Genomic DNA, 26,055 nt, shown 5'->3' with positions numbered 1-26,055 from the left:
TGGAACGCCCTCCCTCTTCATATCCGACAATTACACTCCCCACCTTCAAAGCCTTATTGAAGGCACATCTCCTCCAAGAGACCTTCCCTGACTAAGCCCTCTTTTCCTTTTCTTCCACTCCCTTCTGCATCACCCTGACTTGAACCTGTTATTCATCCCCCCACCCCCTAGTCCCATAGCACTTATACATATATTTGCAATTTTATTTGTTTATATTAATGCCTGTCTCCCCCTCTAGACTGCAAGCTTGTTGTGGACAGGAAATTTGTCTGTGTTGTGCTGTATTCTCACACACGCTCAGTACAGTGCTCTGCACACAGTAAGCGCTCAATAAATACAACTGATTAACTGACTGAATGACTGTCTCCAGGGGTCCTGATACATTCTGGGCATGAATTAATCCTGCCAACCTCCAATGTCCCAGATTCCACTTAGCAGCAGGGGCTACCACTGATACACTCACATTGTTTTTTGTCTTTTCCTGTTCAATGGCCTCCTTTAGCTTCGTGGCTTCCTTTTCCAAGGTAGACAACTGGGCCTCTCTCTCCTGCAGCCTGAAAGAGAAAGCCCCACATTCACTACCAAGTAGCCACCACATAATCCCGCTGGGATCTGCTTGAAGTAGTTGCCATCTCAATGGAAAAAATATATCAGTGACCATCTCTTTGGCTCAGGATGCCTCTTGAGGACCTTCTGGCCCCTTCCTCTCTCATCCTATCCAAACCTCTCCCTTCGCAAGTGAGCACCATGTCAGTTAACACCTAGGTCAAAGCACAGGTAAATCTGACGGCTGGGAGCAGCAGGGGCTGAACTAGGACAATGCCAAGGCTTTGAGTCATATCTTCCATTTTTCCTGAAATCTGGCTAGCTCACAGCCATATATCTCTCAGGCTCAGGGACTGTGCTAAGCTTCATGGTGGCTTCAGGACCTGGCTAATATTGTCCCCAGTTCCCAAACAGTGCTAGGACAGTTTATCCTCCTCCTCCTAGCTGACTGCCTCGCTGATCTTCACAAACATACATCACAGAATTCTTTTCTTTTTTTTTTTTTTATATAAGTTGAAAATTCCACAAAATGTTTTAACACAATTCACAAAGTTTCACCCACACTTAGTAACTTCCACCCTTCCTACAGGTCCTCATTTCTATAAACAGTGCAACTCTGAGTAGCCATAGGAACACAGATTCTCAAGAAAGTCCGGGAACTGAAAGGCAAAGTAGAAAGGAAGTAGAGAGGAGTAGAGAGGAAAGATTGTATTTCCGGCCCCTTGCTTGATTCACTGTAGATACTGGCAAGAGCTGATTTGTTCATTTCTCCCAAGTCTCTGATGATACAATGTTCAAAGTCATACTTCAGCGGAGAAGAGCGGGAGATGTTGAAGCATTTTTTTCAAATTATCTGTATAGTCAATATTTCAAGCTCTTGCTCTATTGAAAGGTAGTCCCTATCCCAGACACCAGTAGGACTAACCAAAAATTTTGACTTTACAGAAGCAAACCAACATCCCATTTTCCATCCTGGAAGACAGCAATGGATGGCAGGGGCTCTGAAACCCTTCCATGTCCTCCCACAAAGCTTCAGCTGCTTTTTAAAGAGCATGCTTAACACAGATACACACACACACACACACACAGTTTTGCCTCAGAAGGAAGCACACAACTCAAACAGGGGTGACTCATCTAGTAGCAATGGCCAAAATAAGAGAACGGTGTTGAAACAACATATTGAATACATCTGTATCCAGAGGTGCAGGAAATATGCAGTGTCCTAAATGGACTTATATGGATGAGAGGGCTTTGTTCTCTGAGCAAAGTAAACACTTCTGTGACTGTTAGCTCTGATACACTCATCCCCAGTGATAACAAACCATTCGCCCTCTGAGACTACATTTGTTTGGGGGGGGCCTATCAGGAAGTCATTGCTGGCTCTTAGCAACACAAAAACAAATAGTAAGGGACTAAAGGACTCTTTGGACTCTTTTTAAAAATATTTTTGAGTGCTACTATTGAAAGAATGTAGTATTGGTCTGTTGGCTTGTTGACACCACAACAAAACAAAGTTTCAGAGAGGAATCCTACTGCATAAAAACAAGTCCTAAATCTTTTCAGATTACTACACTTTTGACTAGTGAAAGGAAATCAAGATCATGGCTGTCCAGTCTCGTGTGGGATTCGGGAATCAAAGATTAGCTAAAGTAGGAGTTACAATGAACCCTCTCATCAAGCTTTCCAACCTTATTACTAATTATTAATCATATTTATTGAGTGCTAACTGTGTGCAAAGCACGGTACTAATCTTTCATGTTACAATCCAGACTTGCAAGGTACAAAATATCTGCCAGCTAATTAACTTTTTTTTAAAACCAGCTCATCCTCCATCCCCACAAAAGTGGATGATAAAATGAGATAGACAATCATCTCTCCCAGGTAAAACTGTTACTGCCCTTGAAACACTGAAGAGTGGGGAAGGTAACTCTGATTTATTCTCACTACAACAGTTTCCTTCAGCCAACAGCAGTTTCCAAAGACATACTCTTCCCAAGATTCTCAGTTCTCATTTGAAACATTTCTTAATGTCAATGCTCTTGGTGCTATCAGACAGAGCTGGATCTGCTACAATCTCAGAGTTGGCGAAGGTTCAACTTGAACAAGACGGTCATTCAACTTTGCTGATCTTACCTTGCTTGCAGCTGGTTCAGCTCTGCTTGGAAAGAGGCCTAAAATTAGAAAGAAAACGTGCATTTATTATCTATCATGAAATCTATTCTTTCCATTTTCTTCTAACCTTGGCTGTGTGGAACAGCCCAACAGAAGGGGTGGAAATGATTAGCTTTGTCATTTCAGTTTGGCCCCAAACTAGGTGGAAGTCAAAGGAACTAGAATTTACAAAGCACTTCTCGCTTGGTGAGATCAGAGCAAAAGCAGGAGACGTTCACTTATTTCACAATTCCTTCTGAAGGAAGGAAGCTTAATCAAGAAAAAAAGCCTGAAGCAGGCTGACCTGCTCATCTTTGGCTGCTTTAGCCTGGCCAGCTTCCAGGAGGGCCTCAATGGATTTAATTCTTTCTGTAAGCTGTGCGTTTTCAGAACTGGCTTCAGAGAGCTTTCCTTTGAGATGGCTTAGCTCTTCAGACTTGCTTTTCACCTCTTTTTCTGAGGACTGCAATTTACTGTGTAACTCTGTAGTGGGAAGAGAAGGCAAAAAGAACTGGTTAAAAATGAGGAGATTACATGCTGAAGAATACCCTTCTGTCCTGCTTTGCATTCATGCTGCTACAGCACATGGGTCTTGTAGCATTTCTCACCCCACAGGATTTAATTAGTTCTTAAAGCCGGAGCTAGTAGCCAAATCCTGGAACATCAATCTGACTCAAAGTCTTACTTCTGGAAAACTCATCTAGTTTGGTTCTTAAGGAAGGGAAAAGCACCCAGACCCCCAGGGATGGAGATTTCACTCGTAAGATTTCCTAGAAACCAACTCCCCTGTGGGTTCAAGGTCACTTTAGGAGAGGGCTCAGGAGGTGGAATGCTCGGATGGCCTCTTTACTCCACTTTTCCCACCAGCAGCTGACTCACTCCCTACGGCAAAGTTTGATAGTTATCCCAGAATCAGCGAAATTATAACAAGATGGACTTTGTGGGCCCCACATACACGAGAAGAAGCCAAAACCAAAGCATGAAGACTAAATCCTTCCACTGTTAACGCCTGTTCAGAGCAGCCTCTCCACTGCCTCATTAAATACTCAACTCAATTTTTTTTAATGGTAGTTAAGCTTCTACTATGTGTCCAGCACTGTTCTAAGCACTGAGGTAGATGAGTTAAACAGGGATTGTCCCACATGGGGCGCTCAGTCTAAGTAGGAGGGAGAACAGGGATTGAATCTCCAATGTTGCAGTTGAGGAAATAGACAGAGAAGTGACTTACGGTCACACAGCAAGTCCAGGGCTCAATCGATCAATCCATCAATGGTATTTACTGAGTTTTACTGTGTGAATAGCACCGCATTAAGCGCTTGGGAGAATATAAGAGAGTTGGTAGACGTGATCCCTGCACAAGGAATTTACTCCTTGCCCTGTTAGGAATTTGCCTCTTACTACCTTTCCAACCCTTCTTTTGTTTCCGGGGCTAAATGCTCATGTCCTCCCAACACCAGCAGGTGTCTGTCTTAGTGTCTGCTTCAGCCCTGACATGTGCCCTAGGGGACCATTTTTAATGGTGTTTGTTCAGCGCTTACTATGTGCCAGGCACTGATCAAAGCACTGGAGTAGAGACAAAGTAATCAGACTGGATACAGTCCACATCCCACGAGGTTCAGACTTAATCCCCATTTTATAGATGAAGTAACAGGTTCTGGAGAAGTTGAGTGACTTGCCCAAGGTCACACAGCAGACAAGTGGCAGAGCTAGGACTAGAACTCCGGTCTGACTCCCAGGCCTGTGCTCTATCCACTAAACCAGCCACTTCTAATTCACATTGCAACAGGTTCCTTGGTGCCTGACTATTGCACCTGTGAGCCTCCTCCAACACAATGGGCAGGAAAGCTCATTCACATCCTCTTTGTAGGGGCAAAATTCCCTCCCACCCCCATCTCCTTGCTACTCACACTCAAAACAAAGGTTTTCAGGTTTTTAAACCACAGGCAACACCATCTTAGTACCCTGATCTTTGGTATGTTTTTGACACACAAATTATAGTCACAACAGCTTCGGCAACTTAGAAACAAATAAAACAAAAAAAGATTGCGTGAACGCAGCAAGTCAGGACTTCCAATTCAGGTGACCCAAGGAAACTAGGACCCAGGGCAGCAGGCATAGATCGGAGGGGTGGGGACCCAGATGGGAGAGGGCAAGGTGACTGACCCACCCTGGCAGCTGTCCCTATGACTTCCGCCATTTTACCTACTTCCAGCCTGATTTCCAACACAAACAAATTCCAGAAAGCAGGAGTCCCAGCCTCCAGCTTAACCCTCTGCCTGGGTCTCCCCCGGCCTGCAGATGGCCAATGGCCACCTTAGGGCTGGATGAAGAGCCTTGCCAGATCAAAGGGAGGCAAGATCTGGCTTGGTTTCCTCTTCACACCCATGTTATCTGGTGTGTACAGACATACGAAAATGTTTCCTAACCAGCAATGTTCTTCTGCTCTCCTCTGGCTTTCTCTGCCTCTGCCAGCAGATTTCTGCAGCTGGTTTGGGATTTGCGCAGCTCCATGCTCACTTCCTCCAGCCTCTTCTGCAGGGTACCCTCAGTTTCCTTTTGAGAAACCTGCATAAAAGGGAAAGGAGAGAGCTGAATTCCCAAACCTGCCTACCTGATATTTTACCTCACCAACAGGACCATGTGGTCACTACTCATTCACTGGTCAGCTTTGGAATCATCTCAGAAATCATTATGCATGTGCACGACTATTTAAGTCTCATCCGGGCAAGCGGAACAGAGGCTTTGAGCTAAGATGAAAAGATGAAAAAGGTTTACAAAAATTAAACTGCAATATTCAGGGAGTTGAGGGACAGATGCTAAGTTAAGGGCTGAGGGAATAAGTGAGGAGTCAACCTGAGGTAAACCTCATCGGAATGCTGCATTTACCCTCATTTACCTTATGCAGCTTAAAGCACACTGGCAACCTTGCTGAAGAAAATTAGTTGAAGAAATTATCCTAACATTTTGTGGTAGGAAAAGATGATCTTCCCTAACACAAAAAGCAATCAAGAATGAGCATTCCCTTTGCCTGGAAGGGACAAGAAATTCTGAGTAGATGGACCCAGTGCGCAAACTGGAATCCGGATCTTTGACAAAGCAATGTTATAGTGTGTGTTCTCTGACACATAGCAGCCTAAGAACAGGGGTGAGGAGCCACATTAATGACCTGGAGCTGGTTGATTTGCTTCTCATAGGCTACAGCTTTTATCTCCAGATTCTTTTTCAGCTGCTCTTCCTGTTGCATGGCTTGGGTTTTGTCAGTCAGTTCCTTCATGAGCTTACCGCACTCTTGCCGCAGCTTTGCCAACTCAGCGTTCTGTCTGAAAAATAGTTGCACAGCATGAGTTTAGCACAGATTTAGCATGCTTAGAAGCAGCACAGCCTAGTGGAAACAGCCCAGGCTAAGAGTCAGAGGACCTGAGTTCTAATCCTGGCTCCGCCACTTGTCTGCTGTGTGACTTTGGGCCAGTCACTTAACTTCTCTGTGCCTTAGTTTCCTCAATTGTAAAATAGGGTTTCAATACCTGTTCTCCCTCCTATTTGAGGTGTTAGCCCCATATGGGGCAGGGATTGTGTCCAACATAATTAACTTGCAATTAACTTAAGCACTTAAAACAGTGCTTGACATGTAGTAAATGCTTAAATATCATTGTTATTATTATTTATGATATAACATCCCAAACCCAATGATCTCAACCTCCATGGAATGCTGGACCCCAAATATGAAATTCCAGTCAGACTGGAGGACTTCCTACCAAAATATCAAAAAAAAAGTCAGATGCCAGCTGGTGATGGAAGTGGAAATACACAACTAGTCCACTTGCCACAAGTCAGCTCCTCTAGCCATGCATGATGCCCATGATACTACTGTTGGATTCACCAGCACCCTTGTCTCTCATTTTTATATTTTCATCTTTCCTTACATGTTTGTCTCCAACTACCTCCTCTCCCTTACTCTTAAGCCCTTTGAAGGCCAGGGCCCCATTAATTTTTTCCCAGAATTTAGCACACAGTAGGCACCTAAAGACTACAAGATTACTATAGCTAGACTTCCTAGATTTTTATTTTTCTCTAGGATATCTACTTTGTCTGAAAGTGAAAGATCTGTCCTAAGAGTCAACAAGTTAAAGGTCTCCTTTTAGTATTTCTGAATAAGAGTATATGAACCTGGAAATATACTTGGATGGGATGAATGGATTAAAGAAAAAAGTGAAATGTAAAAATATTTCCAATAATCCATCCTGGAAGGACCTAGACAGATAGACTAGAAACTCGGCCACAGACATTGTCTTTTCTTCCCAAATAGAAAAGCTGCTGCATTTGCAGATCAATTTCCCTGGTTCTATAGAGGATTTTGAATGTTGGAGCGGCAGGTGCCAGGGTCCCTCTTTCTACACAGGTTATCTTGGGAAATCCTACAATACCAAAAATTCAGCAGCTGTCCAGGGCACCGAAAGTATGGGAAACATCTTCCTGATTTGGGGCCTTCCTTCTGGCTGCCACTATGGCCCAACCACCTGGTACCTTTTTTTTTTAAAAAAAAAAAAGCAATTTACTGCTTGTTCCCTTCTAGCATTCCTTTTTCAGACTGCAGCGCAACCACAGCATACACTTTCTGCATGTCTGTACTAAAGCTGCTGTCACTTTCTACAGCTGACCAACCCCTCTCCACTTCACCTCTGCCACCTCTCTCCCACTCACCTGGCCTATACCCATGGAAATCTATAAAGACACAAAAGATAGCCTACTTCCTGGAATGCAAAGGTTTGGGCTGGTCCTGCAGAGAGGCAGAGAGCTGAGCCTCATGGCCTCTTTGAGGTCTCTCGCAAAAAATTAGGTTTTATGGTTTGAGGGCAGCCTTGGTAGCCTCTGTTCTGCAGAACAGCACCTGGTCCTGAGTGGGGCATTCAGCAATCGATTGAAGAATAAATTCCTCCCTGAAACTGTAGGGTAAAGTGCCTCTTCCTTACTTTTGGTTCTGATTCATTACATTTCGCTGGGAGGCTCATCTCAGCAAGTGAGATGAGCTAAAGGGTTCCTCAACCTAAGGTCTTGCTCCACTTGCAAAGAAGCATGTATGCGCATATATGTGTTCATGGGACAGAACAGAACTGCTTCAAAGCCGTGACCAATGAAAAAGGAAGTAGCAAAACCACAGGCCCAGAGCAGAACTCCAGCTTGGAAGAATTTTCTTCTCACATCTATTGTATTCCACAGTAACAAAGTACACAAAGCAAGAAATGGCCTTTCATTTATTTTAAATCTGCTGAGATGACCTTAGAGATGCCAAAGAAAATAAACTTGCAGATGCTACAGGGAAGCTATCTGCCAAGCCATGAGACGCATCCCCTGATAGGTGGTATTTTCAGACGGTCGGTTCCGTGCCACTTCTTGGAAGGGGAGAGGGGCAAAGAGTCACTACCACTTGCGGACAACTCAGCACACTGGCTAACTAAGAGTGAATAGTTCAGTAACTACAGAAACTCAGCTGCTTGGATGACTATCTCCATCCTTGACATCTGCAGCAGCTTTGGCCAATGACTGGGTCGAGGTTGACGGGTTTAACTAGAAGCCACCCTGTGAGCTCAAGATGCTCCAGAAAGGACTGGAGAGGGAGGTGACAAGGAAAGGAAACACCAGACACACAGAGTTCTCCCACTCCCTTCTGCATCGCCCTGACTTACTCCCTTTACTCATCCCCTCTCCCAGTCCCACAGCATTATGCATATATCTGTTATTTATTTCTTTCTATTAATGTCTGCCTCTCCCTCTAGACTGTAAGCTTGCCGTGGGCAGGGAATGTATCTGTTTATTGTTGTACTGTACTCTCCCAAGTGCTTAATACAGTGCTCTGCACACATTAAGTGTCCAATAAATACTACTGACTGACCAACTCCTTCCCAACAGTGCTTCGGGAGCTGGCCCAGACCAGAAGCCCACCCAGAAAAGCTGGCAAATCATGGAGTCTCCAGAGTTATCCTGGGCTTGGGGAGAAAGCCTCCCAAGCTCAGCCATGTTACAGCAAGCTGCAGTGGCTGGCCAGTTTCCTCTTCCTCTCTCTCCACCTCCTTCTCTACTGTCCTCCCCGTTGATGATGGTTTTCTAATCCACAATAGCACAATGAGGAAGTCGGGCAGTCGCTGGGGGCCACCTCATCAATCAATCCTATATTTTCCTCTGCTGTGTCAGTGCACAGCTTGTAGGAAATTATAGCACTCTGCCAGCAAGCTATGTTTTCATATAAGTCGTAAGCAATTGACTTCTCATGAGTACATATTAAAGCAGCATCATCCAAAGCAGCAAGGCATGAGAGACAGCTTGCACCGCAGCAAAGTCTTGAGGAAAGAACTTCAAACTAGGAGTCAGTTTCTGGTCCTCGTTCTGCCACTGAAATGCCTTGGGCTAATCAATCAATCACTGGTATTACTGAGCATTTACTGTGGACAGGGCACTGTAGTAAGCGCTTGGGAGAGTACAACAGACTTGGAAGACACGAAGCCTGCCCTCAGGGAGCTCAGTCTAACTTGAGTTGAGAAGCAGTGTTGCCTAGTAGAAAGAGCACAGGCCTGGGAGTCGGAGAACCTGGGTTCTAATCCTGGCTCTGCCACTTGCCTGCTGTGTGACCATGGCCAAGTCACATAACTTCTCTGGGTCCATTTCCTCACCTGTAAAACAGGGGGTCAATCCCTGTTCTCCCCCTTAGATGGGGAGGCCCATAATAAGCATTTAACAAATACCAGTTATTATTATTACTCCCAACTATAAAACGTGGGGATAACATCAGCCACTACCAACCTCAACAGGTGAGCATACCTGAATGAAAAGCATTTTCCCAAGTCTTGTCAAGAAGCCAGTATGTAGATCAAGGTGCTGGAGGCACCTAGAACCATGTGAGCACCTAACCATGAGAAACCACAGCACAGTAAAAGCAAAGCCTAAAGGTCTGGGCAGAGGGTAAGTCCCAGAGATCAGATTTCCGAAAGACCGCAGATCACAGCTAGAGAACCGCATAAGATCTTTGTAACGTCCTTTTGGAAACAATACTTCTTGCCATAGATCTTAGGGAGCTTAGAAGTCTAAGTACAAAGGTTCGAGACCTGGGGACCGTGATGAAGATAGATTGGGCAGATTAACCCCAATATAATCACACAGATGGAAGCAGCCAATGCCTCCATTCTTCACAGTCCTTAAGCAATCAGCTCCTCCTCCCAAGACATGGTCTCATTTTTTTTTTTAATGGTATTTGTTAAGCACTTACTATGTGCCAGGCACTGGACCGTACTGTCAGATTGGACACAGTCCCTGTAATATCACCACAGTGAACTAGTTCATATTATTCAGTATCAAATTTCCCTTTCTTCAACTTACTTGCTCTCCATCTGGCTAGTTGCTTGGTTCAAAGCATCCCTTAGAATGGAGTTCTCTTGCTGTAAACGAGCCAGCTGAGTATTGGGTCCATTTTCCAGCTGTTCTTGAAGGCTGCGGATCTGCAAGAGGAAATTGGAGAAAGTTCAGACTTTGGGATCAATCAATGAATCAAAGATATTTACTGAGCACTTACTGTGAGCAGAACACTGAACTAAGCACTTGGGAGAGTACAATACAACAAAGTGGGAAGACACATTCACTGCCCTCAATGACCTTATGGTCTAGAGGGGGATACACATATTAATATAAATAAATTACAGATATGGACATTAGTGCTGTGGGGCTGAGGGTAGGGAAAATACCAAGTGCCCAAAGGGTACAGATCCAGCTGCATAGACGAGGCAGCAGGGGATGAGAATGAGATGAGAAAGGGATGGGAACAGAATAACCCTGGTATTTTTCCTTTCACACAAAAAGAGCTTTTTCCTGGAGGAAAGAAAAATGAGCTTTACCAGGCCAAAGGAGAAAACTTCAGAATGCCAAAAAAGTGTCCCAGGTGGGTGAGTCACAATGCAAACTTGGAGTGATGTTTCCTACATATTCACACTCTTTTATTGGTGTATTCCTGAGTTTTAAAAATCCTAAACCAAACCCTCTGTAAGAGATAGGCTAGAGATGAAAAAATGTTCCACTTTACTTCTTTTGAAGTGAGCCTGAATTGTCTCTGATGAGACAAAATAAAAGCTACAACCAAAATCTTTAATGACCCAAGAGGAAGACACACTTTCTCCCTTCCTCCTGACCCTGTGCTGCTTTCCAGAAGATAAACGCAGGAGAAGCCACTAGTAGTTGTTAGTTAAAACCTGCAACAGGTGCAGGATGAGAGGCTCTTTCCCAGGGGCCCAAACAAGAGGACTCAACCCTACCTCCCACCACTCTCACTTAGCAAAATCTCAGCCTAACCTCAAAACCATTTTTAGTCTCTTTCCACTTGCACAGCCTCCCTCTAGATTCTAGGGTTAAGTCGAACTGCCCTTGGTCAGCCAAGCAATTCCCCATCTACTGTTAGGGGCAACTCTGAGGAACACAACAAAGCCCCCAAAACACCGCTGTCACATCCAACCATGTGTTTTCTCTCCCAGCCGGGCTAAGGTTCAGGCTCTGCTCCCCAGAGCAGGGCGCTTCTGCCTGCAGCAGGATGCTGAGGTAGTCTCCTACCTTTCCTTGCAGCTGCTGGACTTCTTTCATGTGGCCCTGGTAGCTGGCCTGCATGCGGGCTTGCACCGCGGTGAACTCTTGCTCGTGGGCCAAGAGCTGCTTTTTCAACTTGGCCTCTCCAGCCGCTGCTTTTGACTTTTCAGCTGCGAGCTCCTGGAAGGAACGGAACAAAGTGGGTGCTGGTTTGGTCACCGGTTGGAAACAGAAGAGGCTTATCAGACTAATGCCTGTGCCCTGGCCATGCAGGAGTATCTTCCAACCAATGAGATAACATAGGTCATCAATCAGGGGCTGACAGCAGACTGGAGACCAAAAGGCATATCATTCATTCATTCAGTAATATTTACTGAGTACTTACTATGTGCAAATCATTGTATTAAGTGCTTGGGAGATACATTATACCAATTAACAGACACTTTCCAGGCCCACAGTGAGCTTACGCAATGTTTGTTAAATTCCAACCTAACAAAGCTAGCTCCAGTCAAAAACTGCAATAATACTGTTTGCCGATTCTAAAGACAAACAGAAAGAAAGCCTTCTTTCCTGCTACTTGAGAGGCTGCTACATTCTGTGCCTCAACACCACTAAAGAAAGAAAAACCCCACATATCACACATGCTACACTGTACTAGTGTTTCTTAGTCCTCCATTCTGATGACTGCAGTGGGCTTTAAGTAACCATATTGCATTTAAAATAGTCCTGGCTCCAACCAGCAGCATTACATTTATCTGGGTCCTTCAAACTGCCATTTCAACAATGAAATCTTCGCTGAAGAGTGAAGAGCAAGAAAGTGTGCTGAGTGGGAGGGAAAATATCAGTTCCCTCTCTCTTCTTATGCCCCTGGTGGCAAGGGATTTGGATATGGCAGTAGGAACATTTGCTTCTCCTCTTCTAAAGACTGATCCAGCAATATGAACTCCAAAGAATAAATGACAGTGCCTGTCATCTGAACTCCTGAGTTTCCCTCCTGCTCAGTGGAAACCTGACGGAGCAACACCTCCGATTTCCCAGAAGAAAATCCGGTAGTTTCTAGATCAGGGACTGGCAAAAAGGTCAGAGGAAAACAGAGGCGAGGGATAAGTTTGTGCAGAGCTGGAGTGACCACTGGATGCCACTGTTGTTCCTCTCTGGGGGAATTAAGGACACCATGGGTCACAGAACTGAAGAGGTCTAAGGAGCTGAAAAGGATGCGGGTTGACACCTCTGAGGGACGCATTAAAAACTGTCCCTGCAAAACAAGGATCTTCTAAACTTCATCTGCAGGTGGTGGGAAAGAGCCAGGCAGCAACTTAACTCCTGGACCCTTGAAGGGTTTTTGCGGGGAGGGAGCGAAGGGGCCAAGCAAAGCGTGCCCAAGACAATGGAAGCTGCGGATCCATCGGGGCAGGAGTCCCTTGGGGAAGAGTCACCATCTTCTCTTCCTATTCTAGTGTCAGAAGACAAGGTCACTGACCAGATTTCTTTCAGCAGATGCTCCTGGACTCCCTGGAGTCACAGGTTAACAAAAGCTTCAGGTCACAGCGTAATTCACCAAATGTCAAGGACTTGTAAACAACCTTCAGCCCTCGACAGCTCAGAGGCTGGAGGCTGCCTTTGGGAAAGACCCCGGCAGGCCCTTGCCAAAGACTCCATTTCTGAAGCTTCTACGGAGTGGGATCTGGGGTTAGAGGGAGAGCAAACAATATCCCCCCAAAATGGGTGCCTAAAACTGTCAGAGAAAGAGGGAGACGAGGAGAATCTGGATTCCTACTGTATGATGTACAGCCATAGTGGGGGTGACAGATTGGGTGGGGAGAAAAACCAGGAGATGGGTAAAAAACAGTGGGGTAAAAATCACCAAGACAGTCCAGAAATCCACACGAATTAACTCAGGTAAATAAAAATCCAAATAATTAAACAGGGTCCAGACCCAGTATTAGAAACAAGATATTTTCAGTGGGGGAAAAAGTGCAAGTCATTCCTCTTCTTGAGTTAAGCATGCAAGTAGCAAAGACAGCACCTTCAGTCAGGGGCTTCTTCCTCCCAAGAGAAGCCCTGGACAATAATAATTTCACAATTCTTCCAGGAGGCCCTCTAATCACCTTGTCGCTCGAAACTACAGTTCTAACCAGAACACCTTCTCGGTGTGGTTTCCTCCTCCCTGGAGTCCCATCCCAGGAAATTGATTCCTCAGTGTTTATAAGTGCTTACGCTAGTGATTCCCACTAGAGTCAGATTCCCATCTAGGAGCGGGCTGGGAAGTCGCTGGGTGGAGCCAAGCCAAAAGGCAATTTCAATTCACCACGTGGATTAATGATGGTAAAATGTAGGCAAACAAATCACACAATTGTGAAAGGCTAGGTAACAACCAAAATGGGTTAAGTCCTTCCACGAGGTAAGTCACCCTGGGGTGGCTCCTTCCAGACTTCAGGTTGGCCGTGGAGAAGGCCAAGAAGTCTCAGAGAGGAATGGGGTTGAAATTGTTACTCCATTGTCTGGAGCAAAATAGAGGGAGAAAGGAGCTGCCACCTTCAGAAGTGGCTGGCTCTGGCAGGTTCTCCTTTCCAAAAAGGGAGAAAGGTGATGGCTCCCGCTGCCCATTGCGGAAGGAAGGCCCTCGGGACTTGGCTTCTCGGGCAGCAGGCCTGACAGGTCCACAGCACCTGCTAAACACACCCCGATCACCAAAACACTCCCAATTCCACCAAGCCAGGAAGTCACATCAGCATCCTTTGGTCTGAAGCAATCCGGAGTCTGACTTTTTTTTCCCCTCTTTTCCTCTGGGTGTTTTCAGGGCAGGGAAAAGCCAACTTCACCTTGATCCATTTGCTTACTCCTTTTAAATTGTTCTGAGATATAGGGCTCTAGAGTTTTTCCCTTTCTCCCTGCCAATGAGATTTTGCTGCAAGGGGATATTTAATTTTCTTAAACTATTACTATAGGGTTATCACCAGCAGTGCCAATCCTCAGACCCAAGCACAGTTTACTCTGTTGGGGAGAACTGACTGGAGAAATGCCTCTTGCACTCTCTGCACAGAAACCAAACATTTTCTAATCCTGGGGTGTGCCTCAGGTGACCTAACTAAATACCTAAAGAGCATTATTAGCTTCTTATAAAACCAGGGGGGATCTTGTTACTCAACTCCTTTTGTACTCTCTTTGGCCTAAAATTAACAACATCCATGTCCTGCGGTGAAGCAGAATGATATTTTGGCACATCCACTTCGGGAAGTCAACTTTTACCCTCCTGGGAAGCTGATGTTCTTCCTGCTGAAGAAGGTACAGTTATGGGGGTCCAACACTGTCAGGACCCTGGGTTTGCTGCATACTTAGAACAGCCCTTACATATCAAGGGTACTTGGGAAATGGTTACTGGTTGGCTGACAAGAGTCCTCACACTGATTCTAGCATGGAATTTTTCATTGATTTGAGTGGCTGAGCGTGGATTAAGACTCATTAGCCACACTTTTACAGATTAAGGTGTGGGCATCACACTGACTACCAAGGGCTGGGGAAACAGCTGGGATGGACATGCTCTACTTAAAGCCAGTAGCCTTGGAACTCTGGTTCTCTCTTCTGATTTCCACTTAGGGAAAGATTTTCTGAGGATCAGACTGAAGCTCTCAAGACCAAGAATTGGAGGCTGTTAACCTTCCAGTAGAGCATGGTCTGGACACACCAGAGATTGGGATCCAGTCACACAGTGAAGCAGCATGGTGTAGAGAAGCAGCGTGGCGTAGGGGGATAGAGCACGGACCTAGGAGTCAGAAGGTAATGGGTTCTAATCCCAGCTCTGCCACTTGCCTGCTATGTGACCTTGGGCAAGTCACTTCACTTCTCTGTGCCTCACTTCCCTCACCTGGAAAATGGGGATGAAGACCGTGAGCCCTACATAGGACAGGGACTGTGTCCAACCCAACTAGCTTGTAACTACCCCAGCATTTAGAACAGTGTCTGGCAGACAGTAAGCATTTAAATACCAAAAGTATTACAACTATTACAGGTCTCATTGCCAACACAATGGCACCCAGAATAGGCGATATGGCAGGTCTGCTTGCCACAAGGCAGGTAATTCTCCATCTTTTACCCCAATTTCTTGACTACAGATCCTGATATAACACCCTCTTATCCCCCAGTTTTGCAATGGAGTCTCAGTGCAGCTTCTTAAGACTACTACTCGTAGAGTAACAATCAGTGGCATTTATTGAACGCTTACTGTGTGCAGAAACCACACACACTTAACTGCTCATTTAACTCAATTTGAAATATCGGATAGGTAGGGAAAATCTACTACCCTAATTTGGTTTGTTCAAAGTCCTTCTCGAACAAAAGATTAAGCTGGAGGTTTTGGAATTGTTATAGAAAATGGATATTTACCATTTCCAGAAGTCACCAACCAAAGAGCTCATTACCTTCCCCTCTCCGCAAATTTCCCCTAAGTTTCCAGGGCTGCGATCATATTAAGTGATGATGGAACGTAAGCTTCATTTCAAATTCCTCTGAGATGAAGTGATGGGGAGGGGCAAGTATGAAGCAGCTCTGAAGACAGACCTTTTGTCTCAGTTCCGACACAGACCCAGACAATTACCCTAGAACACATTGTGAATGAGGAAGTATTTCCACATGTGAAGGCAATAAGCAGAGCAGCTTCATACGATAGTGAGATTACTGAGGGAGGTATGCATAGGCCCATCAAGTTTAGTGAGAACTGGAAAAGTCTGAGTCTTGCAATACCAATCTTTGACTTATTGAGCTAATGAAGGGTATTCTTAAGAAGAAAAAATCCAGAAAATCAGAAAACCCCATTTTAATGGCTAGGTTCAACCTCCCTTCTTCTAACCCAGCTAAAACCTCATATTCCAGTTCTTCAATAGCGACAAAATGGACTGAACTGAAATGACTCTCCTTTTTTCATTCACTGGCTCAGACAGTAACAAACAGGGTCATAGGCAAGAGGTGGGCCACAAGAAGAGGAGCAAAGAAAAATCCATGGGGCCTAGGTAACCCATAAACTGGGGTGCTGAGTAGTCCACAAATGATGATTTAGTTCATTAAATCAGGCTACTTCAAGCCACAACTTTGCAAAGGAACAAAAAAAATGTTTAGCCCCGCTTCTAAGTTAATAAGCTAAGCCACTTCGAGTGAACGCGGGATACCTAAGTGAAAGAGGAAAAAATCATCCCTGGGGCGAATGTTCTGTAACACAAGGCTTCAGCAACAGCCCCAGTTAAACCAATGGAGTATCCAATAAGGGCTTTGTGTGCAGGGCCTAGAAAAACAGCATGGCCTAATGGACTGAACCCGGGCCTAGGAGTCAGAAGGACCTGGGTTTTAATCCCTACTCTGCCATTTGCTTTCTATGTGAACTTGGGCAAGTTACTGGATGTTTTTTGTAACTCAGTTCACTCATCTGTAAAATGAGAATTAAGACCATGAGCCCCATGTGGGCCAGGGACTGTGTCCAACCTGATTACCTTACCTTAGCACTTAGTATAGTGACTAGGGTAAGTGCTTAACAAGTACCATTGGAAAAAAAAAAGGACTAATGGTGGTAAGTTATTTGGAGAGAGGAGACAGGTATTGTGGCTGAGGGGAGTAAGCTACAGGTGCAGATGGTAACCACTGCCCTTCCAAAGTTACCTGTCAGAGTTCTCAGTGGATGAGAAGAAGTCTGAGATTCTATGGGGCACTTACCTTGTTCAGCTCCCTCAGCCTATTTTTGACCACTGCAGCATCTTCCTGTTCAGTGGCGAGCAGCTTCTCCTTCTCTTCCAGCTGGCGTTTCAGAATCATCACAGGATCACCTTTCTGTGAAGCCTAGGCACAAAAATACAGCCAACACTTTGGTTACCTGGATGGGCCCCATCTCACCACAAAGGCTTGCAGACCATTGGTGAACTCTTTCTCAAACTATCAATTAAAGTCAGCTTCAGGTTGTACTTCTACCCTCCGGTTAAGGTTCCAGATAAAGGGAAGAGGGGCTAGCAATCAGCAATTTCTATTAAGCCGCTGCCAGGGGTCAGAAAGCTGCAGAGTTTGGAAGCCTCCTCCAAGGGACTGTCCTGTCAAGCCCCTAAGCAGCCAGAAGGAAACACCTCCCCAAAATATAATACCTTGGCCATAAATATTATTATTCAGGATTGATGCCACAGTGCATGCATCTTAAGGGATTCAGAAAAGACAGACCTTGAGAGTATTTTTTTTTTAATTTGAGGAACTTGTAGTACTTACTGCAAAGACACTCGGAAAAGTTTTAAGCATTCAAGGACAAAAAAAAGTGCAAAGAAAGTGAAAACTCGGGATGATAGGAATTTCTAAAATTACGAACAATGCCTGATAGTCCACAAGCTGTGTCCTGGCATAAAAGCACATGCACACAGGCCCACAAAAACCACCTGTAATCTCACTAAGCCTTGACCTCTAGGGCTGGCAGAAGAGCTTTTCATAAGTCTGGTTTAAGTCCATAGATCCTGAGACCTTGGGATTCAGCACAAAATTCAACCTGCCTAGGCTGTCATTCCCTTGGGCCTTTGCTTGGAGAGTGACCAAATGAACCTGGAAGTGGCCTGAAAGACGTTTGCGGGAGGTGCTCAGCTTTGGGGCCCACAGAATAACTGGACACACAAGGTAATGCAAGTGAGTTCTAGAATACACTTCTGGTTTGGTCAATCCGAAGTTCTAGTTTGACAAGTGTTCCTACCACCACACCACAGCTGGCACCGCTGGCAAGGGCTGGTACCAGGCTAGGCCAGGTCCAGGCAGGAGTCCAGCAGCGAACATCTCCAACAGCAAACAGTGCCCAAGAGCTCCCATTTCTACAAGGATCTTCCCTTCCCACTGCCCCCAACCCAGGGAAAGACCATTTGTGTCGTCCGATGTTCCCCAGGTGGATAATTGTTTTTTCACAAAACTGAAAACACAAAGTTTGAAAAATGCTAACTCGATTTTTCCCCATATTAAAAAGAAAACCTAAAATAAACCCAATCAGTGTTAGGCTGTGCTGCATTGCACTACAACCAGTCAACCTTGGGTGGGAAGTGGAATGCACCACAACATTTGCATGGTGATGAAGACCAGTTTGTGGTCAGGTAAAGAAGTCATATTTTCCTTCCCAATCCCTCAAAAAAAAAACCCCAAAACCACAAAGGGAGATCTTTTTAAAAAATACAAAAAGAAGGTTTGATCAAATTACAAGCATTCTCATCCTAGCTTAACTGTGTCAGCTAGGAAGACAGTGATTTACATTTGGGAACGCATCCACACGTGTATAGCTGCTTCTTGCTGCAAGGTCTGCCAGGATCGCGGCTACAAAACAATTCTCATTTGTTTTCACTTACTGGGAAAGGGAATTTTGAGGGGAAAGAAAAAAAAAACTAGCTGCCATCGAGACATCCAAACAGGCAGAACATGTCCTACCGTATGCCAGGTGTCTTGAACGATGCCCGCTTTCTCCGACAAGATTTCAAGGAGCTGTTGGGCCTCCCCGTCATTGAAAGCCGTACTGCCAATGCTGGACACCAGGGCCTTGAAGGGGAGATAGAGAGGTCCTTCTCCATCCACAAATGCTATGGGAGGAAGAAGAGAGAACATGGGCATACGGAAACCGAGAACTGTCCTGGACCCTGACAAGATGGAGCTTCAAATCAAAACTGAGAGAATGAAGCAACAAAGTCAATTCCCCCACACCTGAGCCTGAGAAGGGAGGAGCTCCGGGCCTATTCTGGGTGACTCACTCCTCATAACACAACTGAGCTAATAAAGACATTAAATCCTCACCAAATGTTGTTCACCTCATTTGGCCTCTCTTTTTTACTAAACTATCTTTGACAAAAGCCTGAGATGGTGATGATGGTCTTTATAATAGCATTTGTTATGCATTTACTACTCGACAACAACTGAGATAAATACTAGGGGGCAGAAAAACAGGTACTGAATCCTCACTTTACAGGGGAAGAAACTGAGGCCCAGAGAAGTGACTTGCCTAAAATCACAAAGCAGGCAAGGGGCAGAGCCAGGATCAGAACCCGATTAGAACCCAAGTCCTCTGACTCCCAGGCCTGAGCTGTTTCACTAAATCATGCTACTTTCCATTAATCCCAAACTGCCCTCTCTGCAGTCACAGTGCTAAAATTCTCAAGCAAAAATATTCTCCAAAAAATTAAGACTTCCACTAGTCCCCCTGCCCCCACTTTCTAGCAATATTTCTAATAAAGTCCTCCCCGACATCCTCCCGCCAAACCGTTCAGAAATTACTAGGTGAAAAAAGTAATCTCAAGAAAACATATGTGAATTTCTCTAAGGGGTTCTAGTCAACTACACCTGGACATGGACTATTTTGCACTAGTGACCTGCATCCTTTTCTCAAATAAGAGGATACTATAGATGAACAACCACCCGTCAGCAGAACAAGTTTCTACATCTGCAGACTCCTGCAGAGAAATATTTCATATTACGACCCTTCGTTTAGTTTACTCTGGCTCTGAATTGCTTTAAAATTAACAATAGTTTGATGGAGTAGCAATAATAGTTATGTGCTAACTGCGTGCATTTACTAAGCAATGTACTAAGCGCTGGGAGAGGCTGCGTAGATGGAAATTAGATATGGTCCCTGAACCAAGGGGCTCGAGTCTAGTAATAAAAAGGGGGGGAAAGGGATTGGTGACAGACACAGAGGGAGAGATGAAATAAAAACACCATCATTAAATCATATGTCATTCAAACATATTTATTGAGCACTTTTGTGCAGAGCACTGTATCACCATCATCAGAGGTATTTATTGAGCACTTACTACATGCACTAAACCTTAGGAGAGACTACAGTAAACATAAAGAGAAAAAAAATGTGCAGGGTACTATGCCTAGAGAAGAAATATAGGCTCAGAATCCAGTTAATGTTACAGTATATAGAAAGTAAAGGAATATCATATTTTTCCAGAGGTTCCAGAACCCAACCTAATTTACAACAATGAAGTCATTGGGAAAGCATACCCCATGATACAGCAGCCACTCATGACCCGGCAAGACTTTCAAAGAACTAACCCCACCTTCTCATGGGATAGCCCTCTGTACTAATAATATCAGAAGGGTGGAGAGGTCTGCGTATGAAGATGGACTAAAATGATTAGGGCTCCTCAGTGTGAAAGGACAGATACTGAAAGAAGGAACAATTGAAATCTATAAAATCATGAATAGTGTAGTCAGGCAATCACACAGTTGTTAGTCATCAAATCCTCCCACATCACTCAACATGTGATAGCTTTAAATAAACACCCCCCAAAAGGAAACCCTTCTTCATCAAATGGGAAATACAAGGAATTAATTACAAAAGGAAATTGTGCAGGGTGAAAATATCAGAAGGTTCAAAAGAGTTTTGGAAAAATTCAAGAACAAAAGATACATTTGCTAAAGGGTGAGTAAGGGATATAAAGGGGAAAAAAGGAGGTTAGGTAATACATCCCTTTTTAAGATGAGTGTCAAGAAAAATGTCAATCACACTGTACTTCCAAGCAACCTGTTGCCTCTTTCAGACACACAACAGAGGTTTAGATGGACCACTGATCTGATCCAATTCAAGAATGGCATTGCTTACATTCTTAACGACCTTTTCAAACTGGAAGTGGCTTCACGCAGTCAGAAGTGGGAATTCAACATTCTCGGAAAGCCCAATCTCCAAGACACTTTGTGAAGGTCAAAGATCCCCCACCCCAACCCAAATAGAAAGATTTCTGATAGCACTGATCCTTCAACATTCTCCTTTCCTTGTGCAATCTTGCCACTTATCTTCTCAGGACTCTCATTCTCATGATGAGCACTTTCTAGTTTCCTGGACTATGTACAGTCTAAACACTGCCCACACCCACAAACTAGGAACAATTCTCCAAAGACATTCTCTCAGGAGATTTGAAGACCACCATTTTACTAATTTAATTCTGGGTGTTACTTTTAAGGAGATACAGTAGGATCAAACATGTCTACTAACTCTGTTATAGTGTACTCTCGCAAGTGCTTAGTTGAGAAGTAGCATGGCATAGTACATTGAACACGGGCCTGGGAATCAGAAGGTCATGGGCTCTAATCCTGGCTCCACCACTTGTCTGCTGTGTGACCTTGGGCAAGTCACAACTTTTCTGTGCCTCAGTTACCTTATCTGTAAAAAGGGGACTGCAACTGTGAGCCCCAGGCGGGATAGGAACTGTGTCCAACCCCATTTGCTTGTATCCACCCCAGCACTTAGTACAGTGTCTGGCAGATAGTAAACATTTGAAAAATACCATAATTACTAATTATTATTATGACAGTGCTCTGCACACAGTAAGTGCTCAGTAAATACCAATGCTTGATCTTCTTTGAAGCAAGCGAGGTGGTACACTTCTCTGTCCCTTAGATCCGATGACATTCTATTTGGCCTTTTTTCTGCTTTGAGAGCAGTTCCCTTTGGTCAGAAGCAAAAATCAGGTAAGTCACAGAATTCAACTCCGATTTTCACTCCTAACACATACACACAGCCAACTGTCTGTTAGTCGGCAGAGGGAATGAGAGAAAGGAGGGAAATAGAGTCCTTGATGAAAGAACTGTAAATAAACAAAAAAAACATCGAATGATAAACTAGCCGCGCAGTAACCGAAGACAGAGGCTTAGAATAAGAGCACAGATGGAATGAGCAGATGGTACTTTACATCTTTTTCCAGGCACAAAGTACCTAGGTGAGCAGGCAGGGTCTTCCCTGCTTAAAATGAAGATTGCAAAAATCGCAGAAAACCTCTGGAACTGAAAACACCAGCACAGCCGCTGAGAGCTGGAGGCTGTCGTGATTGCCTGAGCACACAAGTACTTACTACAAGTTACAATTGCAGGTCTGGAGATTTATCTATTAGAATGAAACATTATCGATCAATCATTCAATGGTTTTTATTGAGGTCTTACTGTGTGCAGATCACTGTACTAAACAAACACTTGGGAAAATACAAGAGTTGGTAGACACAATCCTTACCCACAAAGAGCTTACAGTCTACAGGGGGAGACAAACATTAAAATAGAATAAAAGACAAAAGTTCTATTAATATCAATTCCCCAAATACCCAAAGTAGCTCACATAGGCTACATAGGGGAAGCAGAATGGCCTAATGGATAGAGCATGTGCCTGAGTCTCAGAAGGATGTGGATTCTAAACCAGCTCTGTCACTCATCTGCTGAGTGACCTTGGGCGAATCACTAAACTTCTCTAATACAGTGGGGAATAAGACTGAATGCCCCATGTAGGACAGGGACTGTGTCCCACCTGATAGGCCTGAGTCTACCCCGGCACATAGTACAGTGCCTGGCACATAATAAATGCTTAACAGATATCACAAAAAAAGAAATTGGCCACAGTGAACATTAGGTCAGTATTTTAGGGGAATACACACTAATAGCTATGGGCTGTGGTAGTCGCAGCAGTGTTTTCTGAGCATCCTCTTCGTGTGGTGCAACACAGTGAGCATTTAAATGATACAGAAATAAAGAAAGGACCCAGTTCCTGCCCACAAGGAGCTTCCACTCTAAAAGTACTTACAATTCAAGTGGTCACTAAGCTCTGGGCCCAACATTCCTCATGCCCCACACCTTTAGGTCAAGGTTCCAAGGGCATAAGAAAAAGTGCATCCATTATGCTCCTCCGTTGGCCTGGGTGTTGGAGAGGCCATTGCTGCCCACCGCCTGGTTTTCAGTTAACATATTTCCTTAACCACCTCAATTGGAAAGAATCACACTGTGCCCACATGATTTAACATTCTGCAACATTTTACATCTGATTTAACATTCGGTTGAAAAGAACCAGGTTTACAATATGATAATCAGTGATCATAAATCAGCAATAACCAATATAGCTTCATCTCTGTTCCTATGATATACCTCTTTCCAGGTGACATTAATATTTGGAAGCCTGTTTTTCCTAGTCAATGAACCAGTTAACCATTCAGTTTTCTATGTGGGTGTCTCTCTCACTCACATGGTTCAGTTCTGATATTTTGTTCTTGTCTCTGCTCCCTCCTCCTTCACATCTGACAGACTCATCCCATCTTCAAAGCCCTACTGAAATCACATCTCCTCCAGCAAGCCTTCTCTGACTGAACTTCTAGTTGGGAGATAAGGATGAGGAAACAGAATGCTGTTAGCACCTAAATCTTTTCATTTCAGTCCAAATGGACCCCAGCTGATTCCAGAAAATTTCAGATTCAGCCAGCCTGGCCTGACACTTTTAAAAACTTAGGCTGAGAAAGACATTGGGGTTTTGCAAGCCAATAGGTTCCCTTTAAGTCATTTCCAGAGGTGCCTGTAGGGTTCTGGTTGCTACAGCAAATGAAACAGTTTAAGAGACAGGAGAACTCCTGGCCTGGCGGAAGGATTTGTAATCTCTTCCTCTATCCTCCTTCAAGAAAAGGATCAGGACAATGGAGGCAAAAAGGAGCTGCATCCCTCCTATCCCTCCCTCACATTTCCCGTTGTCTGGTTCCTTAGAATGCCTGGAAGGTGTTTACGTCCCAAAATGCACTCAGTGGGATCACCACTTTGAGGCAAGCAAACTTCATCAGTCTTCCACGACCCAGCCTGCAGTCAGAGCCAGATAAGCCAGACTGACCTAAAAGCTGTGCAGGGCTCAGTGACAAAGGATTCTTCCCAAGGCATTGATGCAAAGTCTAAAGCCAGTTGGGTCAGGCCAGATTAACTTTCTTTCACATATTATGAACCTGCTCTTCTTTAGGTAATTTCTGACATTCTTTAGCATCTCCTATATATAAGGGCCATTTGTGGGGTTTTTAATGGTATTTGTGCCAGGCACTAGACTAAGTATTGGGTAGATACAAACTACTGGGTAGATACAAACTACTGGGTAGATACAAACTAATCAGGTTGGATACAGTCCATGTCCCACATGGGGCTCACAGTCTTAATCCCCATTTTACAGTTGAGGCAACTGAGGCACAGAGAAGTTAAGTGACTTGCCGATGGTCACACAGCAGACAAGTGGCAGTGCCGAGATTAGAACCCAGGTCCTCTGGCTCCCAGAACCAGGCTCTTTCTACTAGGCCAAGCTGCTTCTCTGGGACAAGCAACTTTTCTATGGGAGCGTGGGGGTGGGAAAGGGACAGGAATTTTAGAGGAAGTAAATGTGGAGCAGGTTTCAAGGAGTTAAAACAGAAAGCCACCATTTTGTAAACTCTCAGATCTTCAGAGACCTGGGATGAATGAGGCTTCATATCCAGTTAAAAAAACAAACAAACCGTAGGGGCAATTTCTGCCTTCGTGGCGGCACCTAGATCTACTATGTGTTTTTTTACATTTCCCCATTGACTGTTCTGGTGAGTTCCTTCTACATAAAATGTCCAAGGAGTTCTGGCCCCAAGAAGAGCACTGAGGGTGTGGTGGAGGCAGTTGGCAGGTCCACGCTGAATTTTCAGGCAGAGCTATTGGTACAGTGCAGCCATAAACAGTCAGTTCTACCATGATGGGTATTTTCACTAGGCATTCTGGTCCAAATGTGACGAGAGAACCAGGGAACTTTCTTCCGACAATGCACGTCTGGCTGGATAAAACACAAAATGGTGAGGAAGAGTTCTAAAATGTGTGTCTTCCAAAATATGGGCTTCTTCAAGAACACCATCCCCACGCTATTGGAAAAATCGGCAAGGTCTTCGGCATCACAGCCCCCAAGTCACCGGCAACAGCTGTCAGGAGAGCAATTTAAGCACCCACACAGTGGGAGGGACTCAGACCCAAAGTGGTGGAATAAACATTATTTATTTATATTAATGTCTGTCTCCTCCACTGCCCATAAGCTCAATTATGGGCAGGGAATACCATTGATGATGATGATGATGATGTTGATGATGATGATGATGATTGATGATGGTGAAGAGTAGATGTCCTAGTTGTAGGACAATCCCAAGATTTCAGGTTTTGTCCTGCCATTCACTTTAGGTTCTTCGGGACATCTGAGTGTCCTACAAAAAGTAAAGCGTGCCAGGATGAAATCTTTTCATTCACTTCCCTGTTCTCCTCTTCTTGTCTTTTTCTACGCAACCTCTCTTCCTGGCATTTTTCCTGGACCCCCACCCTCTTTTTGAGTTCTGCAGCTTTTTGTTTTTAGGGACCCCCACTTTCCCCCCTACAAAGGTGGCCAGAATTCTAGCTCATTTTGGTGCTATGCACCAGGAAGGGGCTGGCCAGGACCAAGCTGGAGCCAGTAGGCTAACGAGTGCCAGGGAACTGCTGGTGCCTGGGGATTGGAAATTTTTTTCCCCCCCAAACTGGGTAGCCAAGCGATGGCTACTGCCCCTGGCAAAACATCAAACATATTTGTCAGCCAAAAGCACAACCTTCACTCCACATGGATTTCAGAAACTCTAGAATGTACTTTTTAAAAAAATGTTGTCTATAAAGCTTGTTTAGGGGTACTACAGAGGACTGAATTACTTGGACGAAATTCTAGCTGAGACATTAAAACAGATTTCCAGATTTAACAGAAAATGTAAACTGGGAGGCCAATTATTGCCTTGTTAAAATTGCTTAGTTCTAGAGGAGGGAAGGAGCTGGGTAAAGCAAAGAGACACGGTTACTGGGAAAAGACTGCTAATGAGGGATCAAAAATAGATTTTCAAAAACATTTCCTGCACATACAAAAAACACACATAGCTTTCCTTAAGTAGATGCCAAGAAAAAGTTCTGCTTTAACTAGTTGAGAAAAAAAAATAGACCAGTGATGGTTTCACAAGGTGCTGGCAATACACAAGAAAATGTATCAATTTAGGCACTTCT

The 26,055-nt window shown here is 44.5% G+C and overlaps 1 protein-coding gene across 1 annotated transcript in view; it reads right to left on the bottom strand.

The window, feature by feature from the left end:
• RRBP1 (ribosome binding protein 1) overlaps positions 1 to 26,055 on the bottom strand; it is a 65,471-nt gene that overhangs the window by 15,103 nt on the left and 24,313 nt on the right. Inside the window, exons 4-12 of the mRNA XM_029072405.2 lie at positions 18,679 to 18,827; positions 16,957 to 17,079; positions 11,284 to 11,436; positions 10,066 to 10,184; positions 5,864 to 6,017; positions 5,124 to 5,262; positions 3,002 to 3,180; positions 2,680 to 2,717; positions 464 to 554 (exon numbers count right to left, since the gene is read on the bottom strand). Coding sequence (XP_028928238.1) covers positions 464 to 554; positions 2,680 to 2,717; positions 3,002 to 3,180; positions 5,124 to 5,262; positions 5,864 to 6,017; positions 10,066 to 10,184; positions 11,284 to 11,436; positions 16,957 to 17,079; positions 18,679 to 18,827 — 1,145 coding nt within the window. The remainder of the gene's footprint in view (positions 1 to 463; positions 555 to 2,679; positions 2,718 to 3,001; positions 3,181 to 5,123; positions 5,263 to 5,863; positions 6,018 to 10,065; positions 10,185 to 11,283; positions 11,437 to 16,956; positions 17,080 to 18,678; positions 18,828 to 26,055) is intronic.

The sequence above is a fragment of the Ornithorhynchus anatinus genome, chromosome 9 (assembly GCF_004115215.2).
Source record: "Ornithorhynchus anatinus isolate Pmale09 chromosome 9, mOrnAna1.pri.v4, whole genome shotgun sequence".
In the NCBI taxonomy this organism is placed as follows: domain Eukaryota; kingdom Metazoa; phylum Chordata; class Mammalia; order Monotremata; family Ornithorhynchidae; genus Ornithorhynchus; species Ornithorhynchus anatinus.
Note: the sequence above shows the minus strand (reverse complement) of the source record. Positions and strands in the feature narration are given on the sequence as shown.